Consider the following 20,413-nt stretch of genomic DNA (forward strand, 5'->3'; position numbering starts at 1 on the left):
GATCCTCCCACATTCGCGGGGCTTCCCTTGCCCCGCGAGATTTGGGAGGTATTGGCGGCGAGCTTTGCTCGGGTGGCGGTTAGGCATTGGCATGGGGCAATGTTAGACAAATGGAGGGGGGAAGGAAGCGCCATCACCTTCCCCCAATGTGAAGGGGTAGTCCGGTAGAGGACTCCGGGGGGCGTGGCCTTGTCCGAAGCCTTCTGAGGTAGGGCCCCCGGCACGCCCCCGAGCGGTGATGCCCGTGGGATCCTAATTGGCGTACTTCAACAGGACTCCCGCGGTTGTGTTCAACCCTTCCCGGTCACCATGCCGGGTAGTCGATAGGAGCCAATGCCTAAGGCCAATACCTTCAATTTCCGTAATCAATAAAGTTGTGGCCTTTTATGCCCATTAACCTTACATCATTGTGTCCGTGTCTTTATTTCACTGGGGGAGGTGACTTGCCACGCAATGCTTTTTATATATGCCGGCTTACCTGGGAGTAAGTCCTACTGGATTCATTGGGGCTTACTTCAAAGTATACCTGCACAAGGTTACACTGTTCTTCATGTGCTCTTTTTATACGGTTCAGCACAAGGTAAGACATGGGGTTGCGGGGGGGGGGGGGCAAAAATCTCAGGCAGCAAAAAAACCCTCAGGCCAGCCCTTTAGGCCTTGTTACCCCTACCAAGCTGAAAGCTCCCTCTGCACCACCCCCCAGGCAGACTCTCTTCTTTGCATCTCCCATGTTTCAAGGCTGAACCACTGGCACAAAAACCACATTCAAGATTAAAGCCTGGCTCAACATTAAATCCTTGTTACCCCTGATATAAAGGAACATAAGACCATAAGAAGAGCCTGCTGGATCAGGCCAATGGCTCATCTAGTCCAGCATGTTGTTCTCACAGCGGCCAACCAGATGCCTGTGGGAAGCTCGCAAGCAGGATTCGAACACAAGAGCCCTTTCCCCTCCTGCGGTTTCCAGAAACTGTCATTCAGAAGCATTTATGCCCTAGAACACGGAGGCAGAGCACATCCATCATGGCTAGTAGCCACCCATAGACTTGAATTTGTCCAATCCTCTCTTAAAACCACCCACGTTGGTGGCCACTGCTGCTTCCTGTGGGAGGGAGTTCCACAGTTTATCTACGTGCCGCGCGAAGATGTAAACGTGGGTGTCCTATTTACCTGCAGAAGGACCTTCACGCACTGAGGCTGGCAAGCGATGGTGGATAAATGCAGGGCAGTGCTGCCTAGAAAGACAGAAGGAAGGAGAAGTCAAAATACGACAAACGGTGGCGGAAAGGGAAGAGCCAGGCCTTTTATTCCAGGGGAGGCTGGGTGTGCCGTTGTTGAGACTCTGCTGGAGCAGATTCAGAAACAAAGTGGTAACTCTGCCCTTGATGCTTCAAAAGCACTTGGCGCTTACTTGTGGATTGAATCAAAGGCAGCAAAGGAGGGTGCTTGGCAACAGCCACTCTCCACTTTGCTGGGCACTCGCAGACCCACCAAGCCAAACTCCCCTTCCCTGGCTGAGAGGATGGACAGACAGTCTGTTTTTAAGGCCAGTGACCCATCTAGTCCAGGATCCTGTCTCACAGTGGCCAACCACCCTCTCCAGAGTGCACAAGAACCCTCTCCCTTCCTTGTTCCCTGCAACTAGAGTTCAGAAGCTTTGCTGCCTCCAACTGCATTCCCATTGTGGCTGGTAGCCATTGAGAGCCCTGTAAAGAAACATCAAAACTGATTGAAAAGCAACATCGTTTTGGAACAACTATACTGTATCCCACTTCTTATCCAACGACGTTCTCAAGAAGATGAGATTGCTTGGGTTTTTATCTTGTGGGAGGGCGGTAAGCACACTCGCTCCCCTGTTACAGAATCGCTCCCCCTATGACACCTACCATCTTCATTCTTATCATTAACATCAGCCCCATGAGAGAGCAGGATGGTGAGGCATTCCGTGAGGCCCTTGGAGGCCGCCAGGTGGAATCTGCAAGGAAGAGGAAAAAGCGGGATCTTGACAAGCAATACTTTTCGGATGTCTTGTAAACTAAAAGTACCCCAGTGTGTAGCTCTTGATTTCAGGGTTGTGGGTTTGAGCCCCACTCTGGGCAAAAGATTCCTATATGGCAAGGGGTTGGACAAGATCATCCTTGTGGTCCCTTCCAACTCTACAATTCTATGATCTAAAGGGCAGAGCTCAAATGACAATTTTTCGCTTCTGGGGTGGTTTCGTTTTTTCATGGAATCAGATCGCCATTCAGTGCCATCGGCATATGAAAATGTCTGGCTCATTTAAGGCTATGTAGAACATTTATTCTCAATAAGTGAAGAACTCACAGGTGGAGAATACATTTATTTTGTATGGATCTTTATTATTTGTAAAGGGAATCTTTGTATGAGTTAATACTTTATTATCCCTATGGAGCTGCGCTAGATCTTTGGTACTTTTGCCCTTCTAGGCTGTGACGTGTTATGGTTTAAACCTTTGGTTCTTTTTCTTGTTGTATTTTTGTTACGTTTGAACTTTTGTTCGTTAATAAATCAATAAAAAAGAAAAAGCAGGATCCTGAACCAGGCAGAGCCATTCTTGGTTCCCCTCTCATCCCCACCCCCACCCCCAATCCATCATCAGCTTTAGACAGTGAAATAAATCAACACCAGCAATGCAATCTGCTAAAACTTCTCCACCTCAGGCTCCTAATCACTTCAGTTTTCACCAACCATCAATTTAGTCTGGCTAATCATACTATGATCAGGTGTCAACACTGAAAGCAGCTGTTTCCTTGGATCCAGAGGCATGTGCTTATTAGCCCACAGAAACAAATTTGCATGTGCTAAATATATAAGTACAGTGCAAATTCAGGATGTAAATGTTGCAGAAGGCCAGCCACCTAATTTCCCCTCCAGGCCACCTCCTTCCCCCTCCCCCCCCAATTAACCTCCGTCTCCAGGGCTCAGAGGTAGGTGGGAGCGCAGGGGAAAAATCGCCAGGGCTGTATGCCCTGTGACATCACCAGGGGCTGCCCCTAGGTCTCAAGGTTTGGGCCCTGAAATCTTGGGGTCTGGGATGCTCCTCACCCAGCAACCCTACCCAAGAGACCACCTTGTCCTTTGCAGAGCCTGCGAACAAGAGGGATTATGGGGCAGGGAAAACTTACGTACGCAGATTGCCCCAGGGCATTCAGTTTGGTGGCTTTGGCTGTCTTCTTGGAAGCGAGGACGGATACGCGCCCCACGTCGCCTTTCTCGACAGCGTCAAAAAGCTTCTGGTCATGCTTGTTCCAGCTCTCTACCTGGTTGTCATGAGATAAGGAAAGCAGCCATTTAGTGTCGGAGGCTTACCATGGGGCTGTTCTGTGCCAGAAGAGAGACCTGCTCCCCTGAAATGAGCAAGGGTGAAAGTGAGCACGGATGTTGGCCATTCTGCAGGACTGGAATTGAATCATAGAACTGTAGGGACCCCAAGGATCATCTAGTCCAACCCACCCCGATGCAGGAACCACAGCTCATCAATTTATAACCCTTTACAAATGAAAAGACATAGCACCGCATTATTAAAATATAAATACAGTGGTACCTAAGGGTTAAGAACTTAATTCGTTCCAGAGGTCCGTTCTTAACCTGAAACGGTTCTTAACCTGAGGTGTGCTCAAGAACCAAGGTACGACTGTATAAGCCAGTGTTTCCCAACCTTTTTTGGGCAAAGGCACACTTGTTTCATGAAAAAAATCTCGAGGCACACCACCATTAGAAAATGTTTAAAAAATTAACTCTGTGCCTATATTGACTATATATAAAGTAACTCTCTTTAATAGGAATCAAATAAACACAAAGAAAGTATTTTATAATTACTTTATTATGAAATAGTAAGTAAACAGAAATATGAAAAATTATAAAATACTTTATTCAGTGCGCCTTTTGTCCCTCTCCTCGAAATGCTCCAACTCAATGTTCCTCCGCGGGCTGGCCATTGGAGAGCCGTGTCGCCCACACCGCAGCCCAATACAATATGAACCCTCCCCTCGCAAGCGGCAACCCCTCCACACTCCCCACCTTAAGCCTCCACACGCGCCCTGCCCAAAGAGATGCCCGCCCGCGAGGGGATCCTTTACCTCAGCATCCCGCCAAAAAAAAAAAAAGGGCGGGAGACTGCGGTCCCTCAGAGGCTGGGCGTTAGGAAGAAGCAGCCGCCTTCATCCAAGCAGGAGCAGCAGCAGCTGTAGCTGTAGTAGCGCCAAGCTGTGCCGGGGACTCCGTGCCCATGAGGGGAGGGAGGGGAGAGAGAGGAGAGGCAGCAGGTCGCCCTCTTAAGTCACGCGCGCGCAGGCACCACCACGCATCCCTCGCGCCCTCTCGCAGAGCCCCTGCTCAGCACCTCCCGCCTCGGGGACGCCCGTCATGAGCCGCTGAGAGGCCGCCAAGCCTCCAGTCTGCTCCCATTCAGCCTTAGGCATGCGCCCGCCTCGGGAAAAGCGGTGCTGGGAGGCGGAGAGAGAGAGAGAGAGGACGCCGCTGGCCGTGTCCCACCCTCAGTCAGTCGGCTCGGAGCTACTGAGGAGAGGGAGGTGGGGACGACGGCGCGTCTGTTCCGCTCGGGGCCAGCACGCCCCCGCCCCCCTCTCCAGAATCCCCAACTAAATACGATGCGCTAAGGGAGGGGGGAGAACCCACCCACAAAGAGGACGCCTTTCTGCAGGGCGCCTAAGGCCTCTCGCCGCCCGACTCGCCCGCCTCCCTCCCACGGCACACCAGGCAACGTCTCGCGGCACACTAGTGTGCCGCGGAACACCGGTTGGGAAACACTGGTATAAGCCAACATTAGTCATTCTCAAGAGTAGACACATTAAAATCACTGTTGTCCTGATTTCAAGAGGTCTGCTCTAAGAATGATAGGGAATCTGACCTCTTAATCCTGACTACTGGTTGTATAACACCTGCTTATCAACCTTCTCCCAAACAATCCTTGAAACTGTTGTTCACTGGAGAGAAAGGACCTGTGATTTCTTGACCATGTTCCCATCTCAACAGCATTACAATTCCCTGGAAATTGGGAATTATTCTTAAGCCAGTTAAACTTGAAGAAAATGTCTTAATCAAAACGTTTCCTCTGATGACAGCTTGCACTTTAAGTTAATGAATGTTATCTGGGGAAATACAAAAACATTGAGGAAGAACTTTCTGACGGTAAGAGCCCTTGGAAGTTGGTAGTTTCTCCTTCACTGGAGGTTTTCTTTAAGAGAGGTTGGGTGATCTGGGATTATAGCTGTGATTCCTGCATTGCAGGGATCTAGTTCAGTGACCTGTGGGCATCCCTTCCAACTCTACAATTCTGTGTTTAAGTAAAATGAATGGAAATGGCTACATTAAAGGCATAAGGCATAGCTGTCAACGTTTCCCCTTTTTTAAGGGAAATTCCCTTATTCCGAATAGGATTCCTCGCAAGAAAAGGGAAAAGTTGACAGCTATGGCATAAGGTATATCATGCAGTGATAGATTGTTGTTGTTGTAAGGAAGAATACCCTCCAAAAAATTCTAGTAATCAGGGAAGACAGGAGATCCCTTCTGATCTAGAGGAAGATCTAGGGAGAGCCATGGACTCCATGTTGCTTAGTAACTGCCATTCAAGCCAGTAATAAAAGAGGAAAGAGCCTCAAAGCTGGAATGCGGAATGTGGAAAATGTTATTTTTATTTCATCGCCTGGCTCCATCCCACACAGGACAGGTGGCCGACGGCCATTCTCCTTTCTCCCACGACAGCCATTCTTTTTGCAACATGACACACTGCCTCCAAGCGGGTTGGCAAATTTCCCAGAAAATATATACTGTAGTTAATTGCCCTGGAATAAGTTGCCTTGGGAAAGCATAGGTCTTAAAAAAGAAAGGTGGCATGAAGCCGTGCAGGAGGCAACAGGGCTTCAAGCAACAGTGCAAAGATATAGAGATGGATATAGAGATCTAGGCATTCACAGGCAGCTTCTAGCTCATTTCTTTCCAAGGAAAACAGGGCTTCAGTCTGGCAAAACTTAAAAGGGGTTCAATGACACTGACACACACACACACCCTAAAGGTAGAAGAGAGGGAGATTCAGGATAGAGCCCCTTCTGCCAAAGATAACTGAATTGCAAAGTTGGCAGGGACCCCCAGGGGTCATCTAGTCTAACCCCCTGCAATGCAGGAATCACAGCTAAAGAATCCCGGACAGAACGCCGTTCTCCAATGAAGGAAAATCCACATATATAAAAGGCAAAGCCCTGCAGCTGGCCGGGCAGGAAGTCAAGCCAAAGAAAAAAAATTAAGGCTTTCTTTTGGGGTTGCGGGGTGTCATGCTTTTGGTTAAAAGGTTCGCTTGTCCCTTCAGTTTGGGGATTTTTATTTTAAGCAGATCTGTTTCAGCAGCTCCGTGAAGATGGGCAAAGAATGTGCTTGGAGACAATCCGGTTCTGAATGCCGTTGCTGACGGCGCAACACGCCCAGAGTTTGCGGAGGGCAACATTTCACAAGGGCCACACACCCCGCTGTTGCTTAAGTTCTAATTACGCTGGGAAAACACAGTCCTCCTGCAAGATACAGCTGGGACCTTTCACTCTCAGTTCTCTCCATTCCCAGAAAGGCAAGGGGGAAGTCTGCTTTCGTTGGACAATTATGACTATTAATAGATTTGCTTTCTCTCTCTCTCTTTTTTGTAAAGTTTTAATTTCATTTTATAATGAATATAAAACAGGAAGAAGAGTTATAAGAACAGGTGAAAATTAAAAGAAGAGAAACAAAAGCATAAAACAGGCACCTAGAATGATGAATTAGAATGAATAAAATAGCAAAGTAAAGAATATGCGGGCTATCTGATTTTGATCAAGTCTACTTCCAGATTTGTCAGGCTAGTGGTGAGGGTTGCCTTGAAAATGATGGCTCTGTTGCATATATAATTAAAGAATGCCAAATCATATAAAAAGTGCTTGAAGGGCTCTAGTGCTTGTAAAAAATAAACAACCCTCAATTTCTAAGTCATTTTCTTCACTATAGCTCCTATGCATTTGCTTTCAGCCTGCCATTTCCTCCAGGGCAGTGGTGGCTAAACTCGGCCCTCCAGATGTTTTTGGAACTACAATTCCCATCATCCTTGACCACTGGTTCTGTTAGCTAGGGATGATGGGAGTTGTAGTCCCAAAACATCTGGAGGGCCAAGTTTGGCCGCCACTGCTCCAGGGGAATCAGGATAGCATGCAAAGCTCCCCCTGCTTTTGTCTTCACAACAACCCTGTGAAGCTGAGAGAAAGCAGCTAGCCCAAAGTCACCTAGTAAAGTTTTGTAGCTGAGTGGGAGTTTGAACCCAAGTCTCCCAGTACTCTAACCAGTGCACCACAACTGCTCTTGGTAAGCTGTAAGGTGCCTGAGAACTTATCCCAGCTGTTTTGCAGCCCCATAGAAATACCCACCTGCTGAATTTTTGCCTGTAAACACAGCTGTTTAAAGTATGGGAGCCTTGCAAGAACAAAAAAATGCATTGGCGAGCATAAGGCAGATACAGAGAAAGGCTAGGGTGATGTACCTTCTGGAGAAGAGAAGGTTTTAGATTGGGGTTGCTTGTCAGAGAATATGCACTGGCTTAAATTCTGCCTTCTCCCCAGCCCTCTTTCGAACCAGGCCACCGCTATTCAGGGTGAAATTGTAAGATATTTTCCTCTAGAGAAATGTTAGCATGCACCGACATTTCATAACCGCTCTTCCAGTTCTTAAAAAACATGCACAGCGGATATCGTAAATTCAAGGAGCCATAAGCAGGAAATGCAATTTGGGCAACCAAAGGATTCCCGAGCATGTGTAGAGAGCTCTCCGTCGTGACCAAAAAACACAAGCAGTTGGTGCCCATTTGGGATCCAGGATAAAGATGTTGGTGGTCTTCTTGAACCCCTCAGTCTCTGCTGCCTAAGTCATTGGACAGGTCGCTTGGTTTCAATAATAAAATTTTGGTAAGATGTGCAGATGTCAAAAAGTGAAGGAATGTGCCTTTGCAGGGCTGATGATCACCCAATTTTATTTTGTCTTCCCATGCAAAGAAGAAGATCAGCCCAGAGAGCTGACGTCAGAGCAGTAGATAAGCTGCCATGACCGGGCCTGTTTGTCAGGCCTCGAAGTCACTTTGCTCAGGGCCAATTTCATGCTAAACGCAAGTCGTCCCCAGGAGTGGATACACCCCAAAGGCAGGATGGAGCAAGACTGAGCAAAGCCTCATGTCAAGAAAGGAATTCATGCTGAGACTTCCAGTTGGTCATGCTTTGCTTTGAACTGAGTGTGTGTGTCAGCCTTCCCATCGTGGCCTCATCTGAGCTGGGACTTGTGATTGATTGATTGATTGATTGATTGCATTTATAAGCTACCTTTTCTCCCCTCGAAGGAGCTCAAGGTGGCTTAGCTGGTTCTGCCCCTTCTCATTTACTCCCCACAACAACCCTGCGAGGTGGGTTAGGCTGAGAGAAAGTGCGACTGGCTCAAAGTCACCGAGCGAGCTCCAAGGCCAAGTGAGGTTTTGAACCCTGGTCTCTCAGGTCCTAGTCTGACGCTCTAACCACAACACCACACTGGCACAAGGACTCAGATCAAGTTCCTGTGGAATGAAGAACAGTGCCTCTGAACACGTGCAGAGTGCCTTTCATGCACCACCTATCTCCAGCCTGCTCCTAGGAATCTGGGGAAACGACTTGCTGTCATATATCCCCAATGTTCTGCACAGACAAGAGCAATGGTTTGCCCTGAAAGATACCTCAGGCCTCTGTGAAGTAAGGTTGCCAACTGACCAGGAAGAACTACAAAAGCAGGCATGCTTGCTCTTAAAGGCACAAGATCAACTTAATCAGGATAAACCACCCAGTAAAGTTTTTTATTATTATTTGTCGCATGGAGACAGACACAATTACCTATTACAGTATTATAGTAATATCATCATCAGGCCAAGTGGCCCTTTAAGGAACAGGAGTTGATTAAAACGTTGGCCACCTGAATGGAGCCTCTTTTTAAATGAACAAGAAAAGTGTGACACTTTTAAATGAACAAGAAAAGTGTGACACTGTGCTTTATTGGAAACAGCCACCCACACGTTGCACGTTGTTATATTATTAAATGCATGGCCTGTTTATGCAGCCAGGAGTTATTGGCTCCACAAACCAGACGTCCCTGTCCTCTGCTGATATCCCCGGAAACAATAAAAGGAGACTGCCCAAGTAGTTTTTGAGAGAGGCTGCCACTGGTTTGTCCTGAAGGACACTGGTGCCTCAGCGGGAGAAACTTCTTTACAAACGCAACTCGTGTCTAGAGCTGTCAGGTCAGGAGCATCCTAGACCCTGAATTGCAGGGCCCAGCCCAGCTCTTTTCCTCCCTCCGCACTTCCATCACTGAACCTTGGAGATGGAGGTTAATTGGGAGAGGGGAGCCGAGGAGAGCAGACCCTCCCAGAGTGTCTCTGCTACAATTGGCAGCCGGGTCCTGCCAGGCTGAATCTTGCATGCTGCCTGCACAATCCCAGGCTCAGACAGACTTGCACCTTGATCCTTTCTCTTCCCATCTCTGCAGGATTCTGTCATTATTCTAGGCTTGGAAACAGGGCAGAGGCCGGTGGCTTACCCAATCTGGACCTTCTAGATCAAACCTTTTTGGGGGGAGGCAGGGGTGCCCCTTTGTTCCATAAACTCATCTCCAACACCTACCACCCTACCCTATCAAAAGCATTATTTGCATGACCAACTAAGGAAGATAGTAACACAATAAAATTCAAAATTTAAAATTTAAAAGTTGTGCTTTTACTCAAAACCCAATTCAAACTATTGCGTTTAATTAAGTCTGTCAATTAAACCCACAGTCTCCCACTGGTTTATCCAAAGGTTTGCATTGTCCTCACTCGCCAATCGGCAAACGCTGCCCCACAGAAACTAGCCTCTGGGTTGGCGAAACTTATGCCCCTGCTGCAAAAAGAGGTCAAGAGAAGTTGCCATTTGGCATAACATTCAAATGGGTTAATTTGTATGCATAGCGATGCAGATATAGATAATGACTATATAAATATAAATACAGAGATAATTAAAAGAAATGCAATACAGTGGTACCTCAGGTTAAGTACTTAATTCGTTCAGGAGCTCTGTTCTTAACCTGAAACTGTTCTTAACCTGAAGCACCGCTTTAGCTAATGGGGGCCTCCTGCTGCTGCCGGGCTGCCAGAGCACGATTTCTGTTCTCATCCTGAAGCAAAGTTCTTAACCTGAAGCACTATTTCTGGGTTAGCAGAGTCTGTAACCTGAAGCATATGTAACCTGAAGCGCATGTAACCCGAGGTACCACTGTACTTCTCCCCATAGTACCAGTGTGGTGTAGTGGATAGAGTGTGGGAGACCAGGGTTCAAATTCCTATTTCGCCATGAAGCTCACTGGGTGACCTTGGGCCAGTCACACACTCTCGGCCTAACCGACCTCACAGGGTTGTTGTGAGGATTACATGGGGAGGAAAAGAACTATGTACCCCACCTTGAACTCCTTGAAGGAGAGATGGGTTATAAATGTAATAATAAGTAAACAGTGGGAAAGGCTGCACTCAGTGATCTGTATGCTTGCCTACTCAGGCTGCTGTTCTCCAGGTGCTGCTAACAAGCACCACAACTACCTGCTCTTATTTTCTAAGGTTCTTCAAGCCAGACTAGGCCTGGACAGACCTTCAAACGGAGGATTCATTGAAATGGAGGGCAAGTTGGACACATGGCCATTTTCCTTACAGCGTCCAGGGAGCGTTTGCAAGCAAAGCTGAACCACATGTGCATGCTGGGTGGGTGTTTGTTCTATGATAGTCTCAAAGGAAACACACTCTGCCCATGCTCAGGAGTACTCTTTGTTTTGCTCCCTGCCTATTCCACACAAACTTTTATTTCCAAAATGAGAGCCACTTGCAAGCGATTGGAAACAGAGATTAATAACCGAGCAGTGCTTGGAACTCACCGCCACTTGATTGCTGGAACAGGAGAACATCTTCTTCATGGCTGCTGCAGCAGCTGCTCCTGCTTTCTGCCGTCTCCAAACACGAGTGAGATGAACCACATTCAAACCATCTCCGAGAAGAGGCCCGTGGTCAGGAGGAGAAGAGTCCGTCTGCTCAGCCCAGGCGCCTGGCCTGGATGGGAAAAGGAGGAACCAGCAGAGACATCCATGGAGCTGGAGCCCCAGAGAAGCTCCTGGCTGGCTGCTGGAGCCCAAAGAGGTGTCTGGCGGCGTCCAGGGAGCGTTTGCAAGCAAAGCCCTGTCGGCCCGCAGGCCTCACCGCATGAAACCTTGGTGCCCACCCCCAGCACACCTGTTTCACAGTCCCAGGTCTGAACTTGCCTGAGAGAGAGACGCTCTTTGCTAATCTCGCTTGTCTCCTGACTTTAAAAGGACGGAGGTTCCCGCCCCGCCCTCTCCCTCGAAATGATGGGTGATTTTTTTCTTCTTCTCACGTTCCGTCACCAAAGAGGCAAAAGCCGGAGCCCTTCAATGATAGCTTGTTTACCTGTGGGCAACTTGCAAATGACAGAAGCCACCCTTTCTCCAAGGAGCTCAGCTGCGTCAATGAGTTCCCCACTCAGCTCTGCTTCCGTCCACACAACAACCCTGCAAGGGAGCCTGGGAGAATAGTGCGTGTCCTAAGGCTGCCTAGCGAGCCTTGTGGCTAAGCTGAAGGGTTTGAATTTGGGCCTTCTCCACCCTAGTCCAAAATCCTGCTCAGTTTCACTGTGTGTAGATGTTCTCTACCTGTATTTACAGACCTATTTCCCCACTTCCACACTTCCGATCACTGTCTCAATTTTTCACTCGGTTTCTTAAAAGACAGATGCCAGGCCTGTCAGGGAACCAGGCCTTTAGATGAAAACAGCCTGCTAATCCCAAACATGTTCCATCTGCCCATGATCAGAGACACTATTTCCTTTGACTGGTACAATTCCTTCACATTATTATTATTATTATTATTATTATTATTATTATTATTATTAATTAAATGTGTACACCAGTGTTCATCCGTAGATCTCAGGGCAGTTCACAGCGTAAAAATACATACATAATAAAACAAGAACAAAGCAAACCAATAACGTCCCCTCTCACAGAGACAAATCCTAGCAGGAATAACAATTTCTGAAGTCAAATCCTGGAAAGTAGAATCTCCAAGTTTCTTTTCCTGAGCTGAGCACCTGAATGGCCAAACCTGTTGGATTTCTGCCTGCTATATTTCTATTACTGTACAGGATAGCTTCCTGTAATAGAAATATAGCAGGCAGAAATCCAACAGGTCTGGCCACTGATTTCTGTGTTTGTTACATTAGTTAGTGGCTTCTCTCTCAGAGTGACCCAAAATGACTTACAGCAAAACCAATTAAGAACATCCAATAAAAATATAAAAGCACAGCTAAGTAGATAAATGGATCAGGACTTCCTGATCCCACCCTACTAAAAGAGGCCATGGAATTAAGGGCCAAAAATCTGCTTGAATATAAAAGTCTCTGCCTGGTTCCTAAAAACAGATAAAGGCAATGCCAAGTGTGCCTTCCAGGAGAGAGCATTCCACAAGTTGGGGGGAGGCCACCACTGATAAGACCCTGTCCTCGTGTTGCCACCCTATGGCTCTCTCAAGGAGCGGGCACATGGAGATGATGGTCATAGGATCCAGGTTGGTTCGCATGTGGAGAGGTGGTCCTTGAGATCTTAAGCCACATAAGGCTTTATAGGTCAAAACCAGTACTTCAAACTGAGCCCAGAAACAAATTGTTAGCCCGTGCAGTTGTTCCAGGGCTGATGTTATATGTTCAGACTGCCCTGCTCCAGTCAACAATCTGGCAACCGAACGTTGCAGCAGCTGGATTTTCTGAACCGCCTTCAAAGGGAGCCACATATACAAAGCATCACAGTAGTCCAACTTAAAGGTTGTCGCCCCCAAGCTACATGCCTGCTCCTTCAGAGAGAGTGCAACACCCACCAAGAGCAGGCCATACCCTATTTGTCCGGTCTAGGGAACGACCCACTAAAAGTGCCTCCTTCTTGGCTGAATGGTCTGGGCATAGCAACCCAAAACATCTGGCGAACACCAAACTGGCTAGCCTTGGAATAGCCAATAAGCATAAGGGGGACCAGTGATGACACACACACACACACACACACACACTGGACAAACCAGTAAATAATGGGGTAAGTCTTCAGGCCCATTGCCTCCACGAGGGCCTGGGGGAACCCTGAAGTTTCCATAAGTTTTTAACGCAACACTAAGGGGACAACAACAACTCCTTACCCCAGAACAATCCAGTGAGGACGGAGCACACTCAGTAGCCACAGGCAGGGGGAATGCAAGGGAGAGGGAATAGTGGAGTCCTCTGATTGGCTGGCTGAGACCTAGCACTCTGGCTAGGAGGAGGATATACTGCAACATTCTGTTGCAGGTTGTAATTGTCTAAAGCAGGGGTTGTCAGCCTGGTCCCTACTGCCCACTAGTGGGCGTTTCAGTATTCTAGGTGGGCGGCAGGGGGTTCTACAGCAGAAGCTGACTCCTCCTTCCATCGAGCACTGGTGGGTGGTAAGGAAATTTTACCATCAAGAAAGATGCATTAGTGGGCGGTAGGTATAAAAAGGTTGACTGCCCCTGGTCTAAAGCTCTGGCAAATTCTGTGCCGAGATCTCAAAAGCCAGCCAGTATGCATCTAAATATATGTGTTAATTTTGCCTTGTGGGGTGAGGCAATGAGCAATGCAGGCAGGGCCGTCTTTACCCGGGGGTGCAAGGGGTGCAGGGCACCCAGGCGCCGAATTCTGGGGGATGCCAGGCGCCCGCAGCTGAAGCCGCCTAAGCTCTTAACTATCTACCTGTTATGAAATAATAAATAATTTTGATCAAGCTAGAAAAACAAAATACATATATACATAGGTATTACCGAAATGTATACCTACTGTTTTCCTTAAGGCCTTTTGACTTTGTGCACTCATTTACTAAAGATGCCCCACACCGCGCCAGCGGTGGCGCTTGTCATTCATAGCAGCGGTGCTAAATGAGCGAATAAAAGTTTGGTACTTTTCCCTCCCTTCTTTTGTAAACAAGAGATAAGGCATAAGTGTGGTGTCTGACACAAGCATAATAAAAATTAATTTGGGGGCTAAACTAAATTTGGGGGCGCGGGGCGGATCTTTGCACCCCGGTGGCGCATATGCTAAAGACTCCCCTGAATGCAGGGCACTCTTTCTCCCCACTTAATGACAACTTCATTCAGGCACCCCTTAGAATCATAGAATCATAGAGTTGGAAGAGACCACAAGGGCCATTGAGTCCAACCCCCTGCCAAGCAGGAAACACCATCAGAGCACTCCTGACATATGGTTGTCAAACCTCTGCTTAAAGACCTCCAAAGAAGGAGACTCCACCACACTCCTTGGCAGCAAATTCCACTGTCAAACAGCTCTTACTGTCAGGAAGTTCTTCCTAATGTTTAGGTGGAATCTTCTTTCTTGTAGTTTGGATCCATTGCTCCGTGTCCGCTTCTCTGGAGCAGCAGAAAACAACCTTTCTCCCTCCTCTATGTGACATCCTTTTATATATTTGAACATGGCTATCATATCACCCCTTAACCTCCTCTTCTCCAGGCTAAACATGCCCAGCTCCCTTGGAGGCTTGAATGTTATGAAAACGCTTCTCCAATGCATTTTTCAAGCATGCCTTGCTTGTCACCATAGGGACTAGGAACTTGGTTTTCTTTACTTCTTTTTTTTTTTAAGCTATTGGGGCTTCTCTGGAAGTCTAACCACATGCTGCAGTTTCAGTTGTGGCATATGCACAGCCCGCCCTCCGAAACAAGCACAAAAGCCATCCAACCATCTCCTCCTGGCTGGAATGCACTGGAGGCGTCTGTGGCAAATTATCTGTCTGGAGCATCACAGCCAGAGGCAATTCTTTCAGCAGAGCTAAATGTCGCAAAGAAAATGGTGAATCAGTTCCCTGCTAACACGCAACTTGGGTGGCTGGAGGAAGCATTTGTAGGTACCAAGATGGTGTACATTATTCTCCCCCTCCTCATTTAATCCCCACAACAACCCTGTGAGGTAGGTTAGGCTGAGAGGCAGTGACTGAGCTCAAAGGCACCCAGTGAGCTTCGTGTTGGCCGAGTGAGGATTTGAACTCTGGTCTTTCCTAGGTCCTAGTCCAATACTTTAACCACTACACCACATTTGACGGTGTCTTCAGTGCAGTTCTCATCTCTTCCCCGTATGAGAGGCAACGAAAGCTTCGCCTGACACAATTCCTCCTACTCACAGCTACACAAAAGCCTTGGTAGGCAGACCCAGTGACAAGTCTCCTTGTTCCATTAGAATATGCTTTTAACCACCAGAAACAAAACTCGGCTGAAATTTTGATTAACGCCCACCCCCAGAAGTGGCGAATCTAAGTCAGCTTGTGAATATCTCCCATGTGTGAGGGAAACTGAGGCAACTGGCTACTCAGTGGTAGCCCAGAGGTACTCTGCAGAGACTCAGCTAGGCCCATTCTAATCTCAGGCGATTTTGTTGCAAGCCCCCCAGCATCCAAGCAGGGCCGAGGAATAATGTGCCTTTCTCCTTGGGAAATGGTCTCTCTGCAAAGGCCCTTCGATAAGAGCAGCAGAGGTTTCCCAGAATGCCTTGCTTCTTGTCCAGGGTCCTGCCAGCCACGTCCGACCTGAATCAAAGTTCCCTCTGCACCTGCTGCTGGTTTGCATCACAAAGAAAGCTTGGTGTGCCAGAGAAGATAAATAACCGAGCAAAGAGTTCAAACAACCCCACGTGAAGAGAGGCCAGGACTTTCTACTCCCCGCCCTCCTCCAAGAGAAACCCTGCCCCACCCCGTCTAAATGAGGGGCTGTCCACCATCACACAAGGCGTGGTTAGAACATTCTCAGCTCTGCCAATTAATCCTTTTTTCTCATTTCCCCAAGGAAGGAAGGGACAGACACCAGCCTGGACTCGGGGAAAGACAGGCATCGATGCCAGTGAAGTCCCCTGTTTCTCAAAGGGGAAGACTGAAGGACCTGGGACCTCAACCACTTGTTCTCTTCATCGGCTGAGTCTGGGAGGCTCTGGAAGAATGGACTTTGGGGTCTTCAAGGCTACTTTGCAAGCTTCTCTGCTGTGAAAACCAACCTTCGCAGCCTAGGAGGATTCGACGGCCGGCTCCTTTCTGCTCTGGCTATGCAAACAAGCCATGGCAATCAGTCAGAGTTTTCGGCAGGTTTTGACGGATGACGTTTTCTCCAGCCGTGAGAGAAGCAGCACGTGCCACGCCTGACCGGCGCAAGGGTCCCAGCCACGGAGGCAACACAGGATTTCAGCCAGTCTCAAAGATGCAGGCAAGTGGACTCCGGGAGCCTGAGCGGAACAGCAGCCTCGCGGATCCCAGAATTGGGAACTGGTCGTTGATGGGAGGTTTCGACCTCGTAGGGGATGGCAGTGCCTTGACCTCATCGCCAGACATCTCGTTTGGCCTGCAAATGTTCATCGCTTTCATCTATTCGGTGGTCTGCTCAGTAGGACTCCTGGGGAATGGGCTCGTGATGTACTTGATCTGGACTCACAAGGGCAGGCCCACCTCGGTCATCAACATTTTCGTCTTTGGCTTAGCAGTGGCGGACTTCCAGCTCTCTCTGACGCTTCCCTTCTGGGCCACAGAGATCGCCTTGGACTACAAGTGGCCCTTTGGGCAGGCCATGTGCAAGGCTGTCCCCTCCCTCACCACCCTCAGCGTCCATGCCAACGTGTTCTTGCTGACTGCCATGAGTGTCACGCGCTACTGGTCCGTGGCTTCGGCCCTCAAGGACGGGTCGAGGATGACCCCTCGCGTGGCTCAGTGCATCACTCTGGCTCTCTGGGCCTTGGCTCTGGTGGCCACCGTGCCTGTACCAATCTACACGAAAGTGGTGGAATACGGCGGCATGAAACTCTGCTTCTACAAGTTCCCCACCACTCGTCTCTTGGGCGTCTACCACCTCCAGAAAGTAGTGTTCACCTTCGTGGTCCCCCTGGTGGTCATCTTGACCTCTTACCTCCTCCTCCTGAAACTCCTCAAGGCCCACCAAGTCCAAGGCAGCAATCCGAACCGGCAGAACCAGGTTGCCACCACCGTCCAGTTGGTGGTCGGATGTTTCTTTGCCTGCTGGCTCCCCAAACAGGCGATCACTCTTTGGGGGGCTCTGGTCCAATTCGAAGTGGTGTCCAGGGGGGATGCCTTTTACTTCCTCCACAATTACATCTTCCCCCTGGCTACCTGCTTGGCTCACAGCAGCAGTTGCCTGAATCCTGTCCTTTACTGCTTGATGCGCCAGGAGTTCCGGGAAGCCACAAAGGAGATCTTCCAGAGGCTCTCTTCTGCAACTTCTTCCTACCAGTACTTTTCCTCCCGCAAGACTTGGGAGGACGGCGTGTTGGTGGCTCTGCCCCGTAGCCCGTCTCGGAACCCCAGCAAGATCTCTCACAGTGAAGAGAAGGAAGACTCTACCCTCTCCACCATCTTGGAGCCGAGAGCCAAGGAGCCAAACGCAGTCACCGAAGTGGAGTTGATCCCCGGGGTAGAAATGCTCATGTGACCCTCTGCAAGTTGGAGGAAACACTTGAATTACTGAAGGACCCCGGGGCAAAGATTCCTGGATGCCGAGGAAAACCGGTTCGTGATCATTTTCTGACCTGACAGAAAAGTTTTGTTATCGTAGAACTAGAGGGGGCTTCTTTGAGCTGGGGGTCTCCAGAATTGACTCCCCCAAAGGATCTGTGGCCAGTGCTCAGCCTTGGCACCTATGAGGCCATAACAGAGCTCCCTTGACCATATGCAGAGGGCGTTTCTTGCTACTACACATCTGTGGTTAAGAGAAAGGACTTCTTCTATGATAGTTAGGCAGGATTGAGCCCCTGCACCTGCCTGCTTAGAACTAATCATTAGAAATGGAGGTCAGAAAGATAGCTTGAGATCCCCCCGGGGTCATCATCTGTGGCCAGGTTATGTCAAATTCCTCATTCTGTAGCATTTCATGCCAGAAATTGGCCAAAGAGATTGTTATGAGTTTGCAAGGAGAGGAAGTAGGCTGAATGTAAGAGATCCTTCTAACCCCTGTTAAAATATAAGCCAGGCTAGTTTCGTGTGATGAGTTGATAGCCTGGGTGATGGGCCATTTAGAGAAACAAAGGGTGTTTGTGTGAGACAGCAGCTTGGGAATTGTTAGGCCAAAGCCTGAGTTTAGAGTTGAGTTGCAGTGATGTGACCTAAAAGGAAAGCAGCAAGATGGAGTCAAATAAATGTTTGAGTGCAATGTTTGATTTCTGTAAGAAGCCAAGGTTGCGGCTATGGGAGAAACAAGACCCTTTTCGGGTCTTGTGAACCCCTCCATCTAGGCTCAGGCTGTATATGTGTAAATAAACCATATATTCTAAAGACACCACAGTCTCTTCTGTGCCTCATTTCCAAAGGAAACACAAAACCTGGAACCCCTGGAATCTATTGGGGTGACGGGCAACAATATTATAATGCTTCCCACCATGGGCAGTAAAACTGGATGTGGGGAATCTGTGATCAGAGGTCCTGACTTTTAAAAGTGTTGTCATTTCAAGCCAGATGGGCCCTGAGGAGTGGCAGCTGGGAGGGGGCTGTTTAACCCTTTCCATTGCACCATTTCCCTGATCTAAATTGCACCTGCCACTCCTGTGGAGCTGTGGAGAGAAAACACAGGCCCAGTTGAGGTACCCAAACATTTCCCTGAATAGCAGCTGGGTCGGGGGGGGGGGGTCATTGACACTGGGGTAACAGCCAGCTATAAAGTTTTCCCTCACAATGTATATTTCAATTATTCCCATCAATTAAAAAACCCATATCTTCCATTTGTCGCTGAGAGGGTTTTGTGGTGAACAGTTGACACACCCCTTCCAAGTCGGGGGGGGGGGGACTTCTTTACTCCAGTGTAGGCCCATTGAATGCTGCTAAACTTGTCTGGAGTGAACCAATTATACTCAAATGGCGTCCCTCCCCTCCCTCCTGACTCTTCAGTTATCTCCTGGAGGCAGATCCCAGGTAGATTTACCTGGAAACAAGCCCACAACAGAACTTACACCCAAGAAAGCAGGTTCAGAGCTTTAAGTGTTTCTTCCACATTCCCCTCAGCGGCTTTAATTTCCAAAGCAGCTTCTTCCTTTCTTTATCACCGTTAATCATTAATTTGGTCCCATGGAAAGAGCCCTGACTTCACCCTGGCCAAGGGCCACAGCTCAGCAGGAGAGCACCTGCTTGGCATACAGAAGGTCCCAGGTTCAGTCCCTGCTGGCATTTCCAGGTACGACTGGCAGAGATCCTGTCTGAAATTCCAGAGAGCTGCTGCCGGTCAGTGTAGGCAATGCTAAGCTAGATTGACTGACTGTGTATAAGGCTGCTTCCCATGTTCACCTCTCACAACGACCCTGAAATTCCATTTGAAAGACAGTGGAACTAAGGTCCCGAGTTGGGTATTTTCCAAGTCCTCTCTCCCAGTGAGTCCCGGGCAAGCTGTGGTGAGATTTAGAAACAAGGGGAAGGTCTAAGTTTAAAATACAAATATACGGTAAGTTTCTATCTTCTGCTGAGTGAGACTCCACTGGTCCAGCTATGGGTGTAGCCAGGCTTTATGTTGTGGGGGGCAGAACAGATGTATCTGTGATGTAATTGTTCAGTTAGTTTTTTTATTTATTTACTTCATGGGGGGCAGCTGTCCCCCCCTGCCTATGCCCATGGGTCCAGCTAACCCCATATTGACTGCTGTAGCAAAAGCTCTTCAGACTCTCAGTCTAGACCAGGGGTCAGCAAACTTTTTCAACAGGGGGCCGGTCCACTGTCCCTCAGACCTTGGGGGGGGGGGCTGGGCTACATTTTGAAGGAAAAAAATGAATGAGTTCCTATGCCCCACAAATAACCCAGAAATGCATTTTAAATAAAAGCACACATTCTACTCATGTAAAAAAACACTGATTCTTGGACCGTCCATGGGCCGGATTGAGAAGGCGATTGGGTCGGATTCGGCCCCCAGGCCTTAGTTTGCCTACCCATGGTCTTTCTTAGGCCCTCCATGGACTGTTCCCAACCTGGAGCCCTTCAGGGGCTCATAGGAGCTCCATTCCCAAACAGCTGGAGGGCACCAGGTTGGCAAATGTCTGCCCCACCATGCAAGAACAGCTGTGGGGTTCCTCTGCTTTTTAAAAAAGAGTTTTCACTTGGTGGGGTATGAATTCGAATTTTGAACTTTTGTGGAGGTAGATAAATCAGTGCTGCAGGAAATGCACTTTAACGTTAAATATGATTTGGGGCAGAGTTGAGCAGGCACATTTATTGGCAGAGTCCACACGCATTCGTTGGCATCAAAAAATACCCAGCCTGTATCTCCATTTGGGGCCTGGCACAG

General features: G+C 48.5%; 2 protein-coding genes across 3 annotated transcripts in view; one reads left to right on the forward strand and one right to left on the reverse strand.

Moving 5' to 3' along the window:
• Positions 1 to 11,944, reverse strand: part of ANKRD35 (ankyrin repeat domain 35) — a 28,713-nt gene extending 16,769 nt beyond the window's left edge. Inside the window, exons 1-4 of one of the 2 annotated variants that reach the window (XM_081892999.1) lie at positions 10,963 to 11,944; positions 3,147 to 3,281; positions 1,887 to 1,975; positions 1,171 to 1,235 (exon numbers count right to left, since the gene is read on the reverse strand). In XM_081892999.1, coding sequence (XP_081749125.1) covers positions 1,171 to 1,235; positions 1,887 to 1,975; positions 3,147 to 3,169 — 177 coding nt within the window. In that variant the 5' untranslated portion in view covers positions 3,170 to 3,281; positions 10,963 to 11,944. The remainder of the gene's footprint in view (positions 1 to 1,170; positions 1,236 to 1,886; positions 1,976 to 3,146; positions 3,282 to 10,962) is intronic. The other variant, XM_081892998.1, reaches the window with a different exon arrangement.
• Positions 11,945 to 14,638: 2,694 nt separating this feature from the next.
• Positions 14,639 to 18,427, forward strand: LOC309359427 (relaxin-3 receptor 2-like). The gene has a single exon (XM_081893052.1). It carries the CDS (start codon positions 16,244 to 16,246, stop codon positions 17,582 to 17,584), a length of 1,341 nt encoding a protein of 446 aa, XP_081749178.1. The 5' UTR covers positions 14,639 to 16,243; the 3' UTR covers positions 17,585 to 18,427.
• Positions 18,428 to 20,413: the final 1,986 nt, after the last annotated feature.

This window comes from Podarcis melisellensis (genome assembly GCF_964234715.1).
Source record: "Podarcis melisellensis genome assembly, chromosome: 16".
In the NCBI taxonomy this organism is placed as follows: domain Eukaryota; kingdom Metazoa; phylum Chordata; class Lepidosauria; order Squamata; family Lacertidae; genus Podarcis; species Podarcis melisellensis.

What these genes read in the sequence shown, in the direction of transcription:
- LOC309359427 (XM_081893052.1), top strand. Translation starts at nt 16,244, where the DNA reads ATGACGTTTTCTCCAGCCGTGAGAGAAGCAGCACGTGCCACGCCTGAC.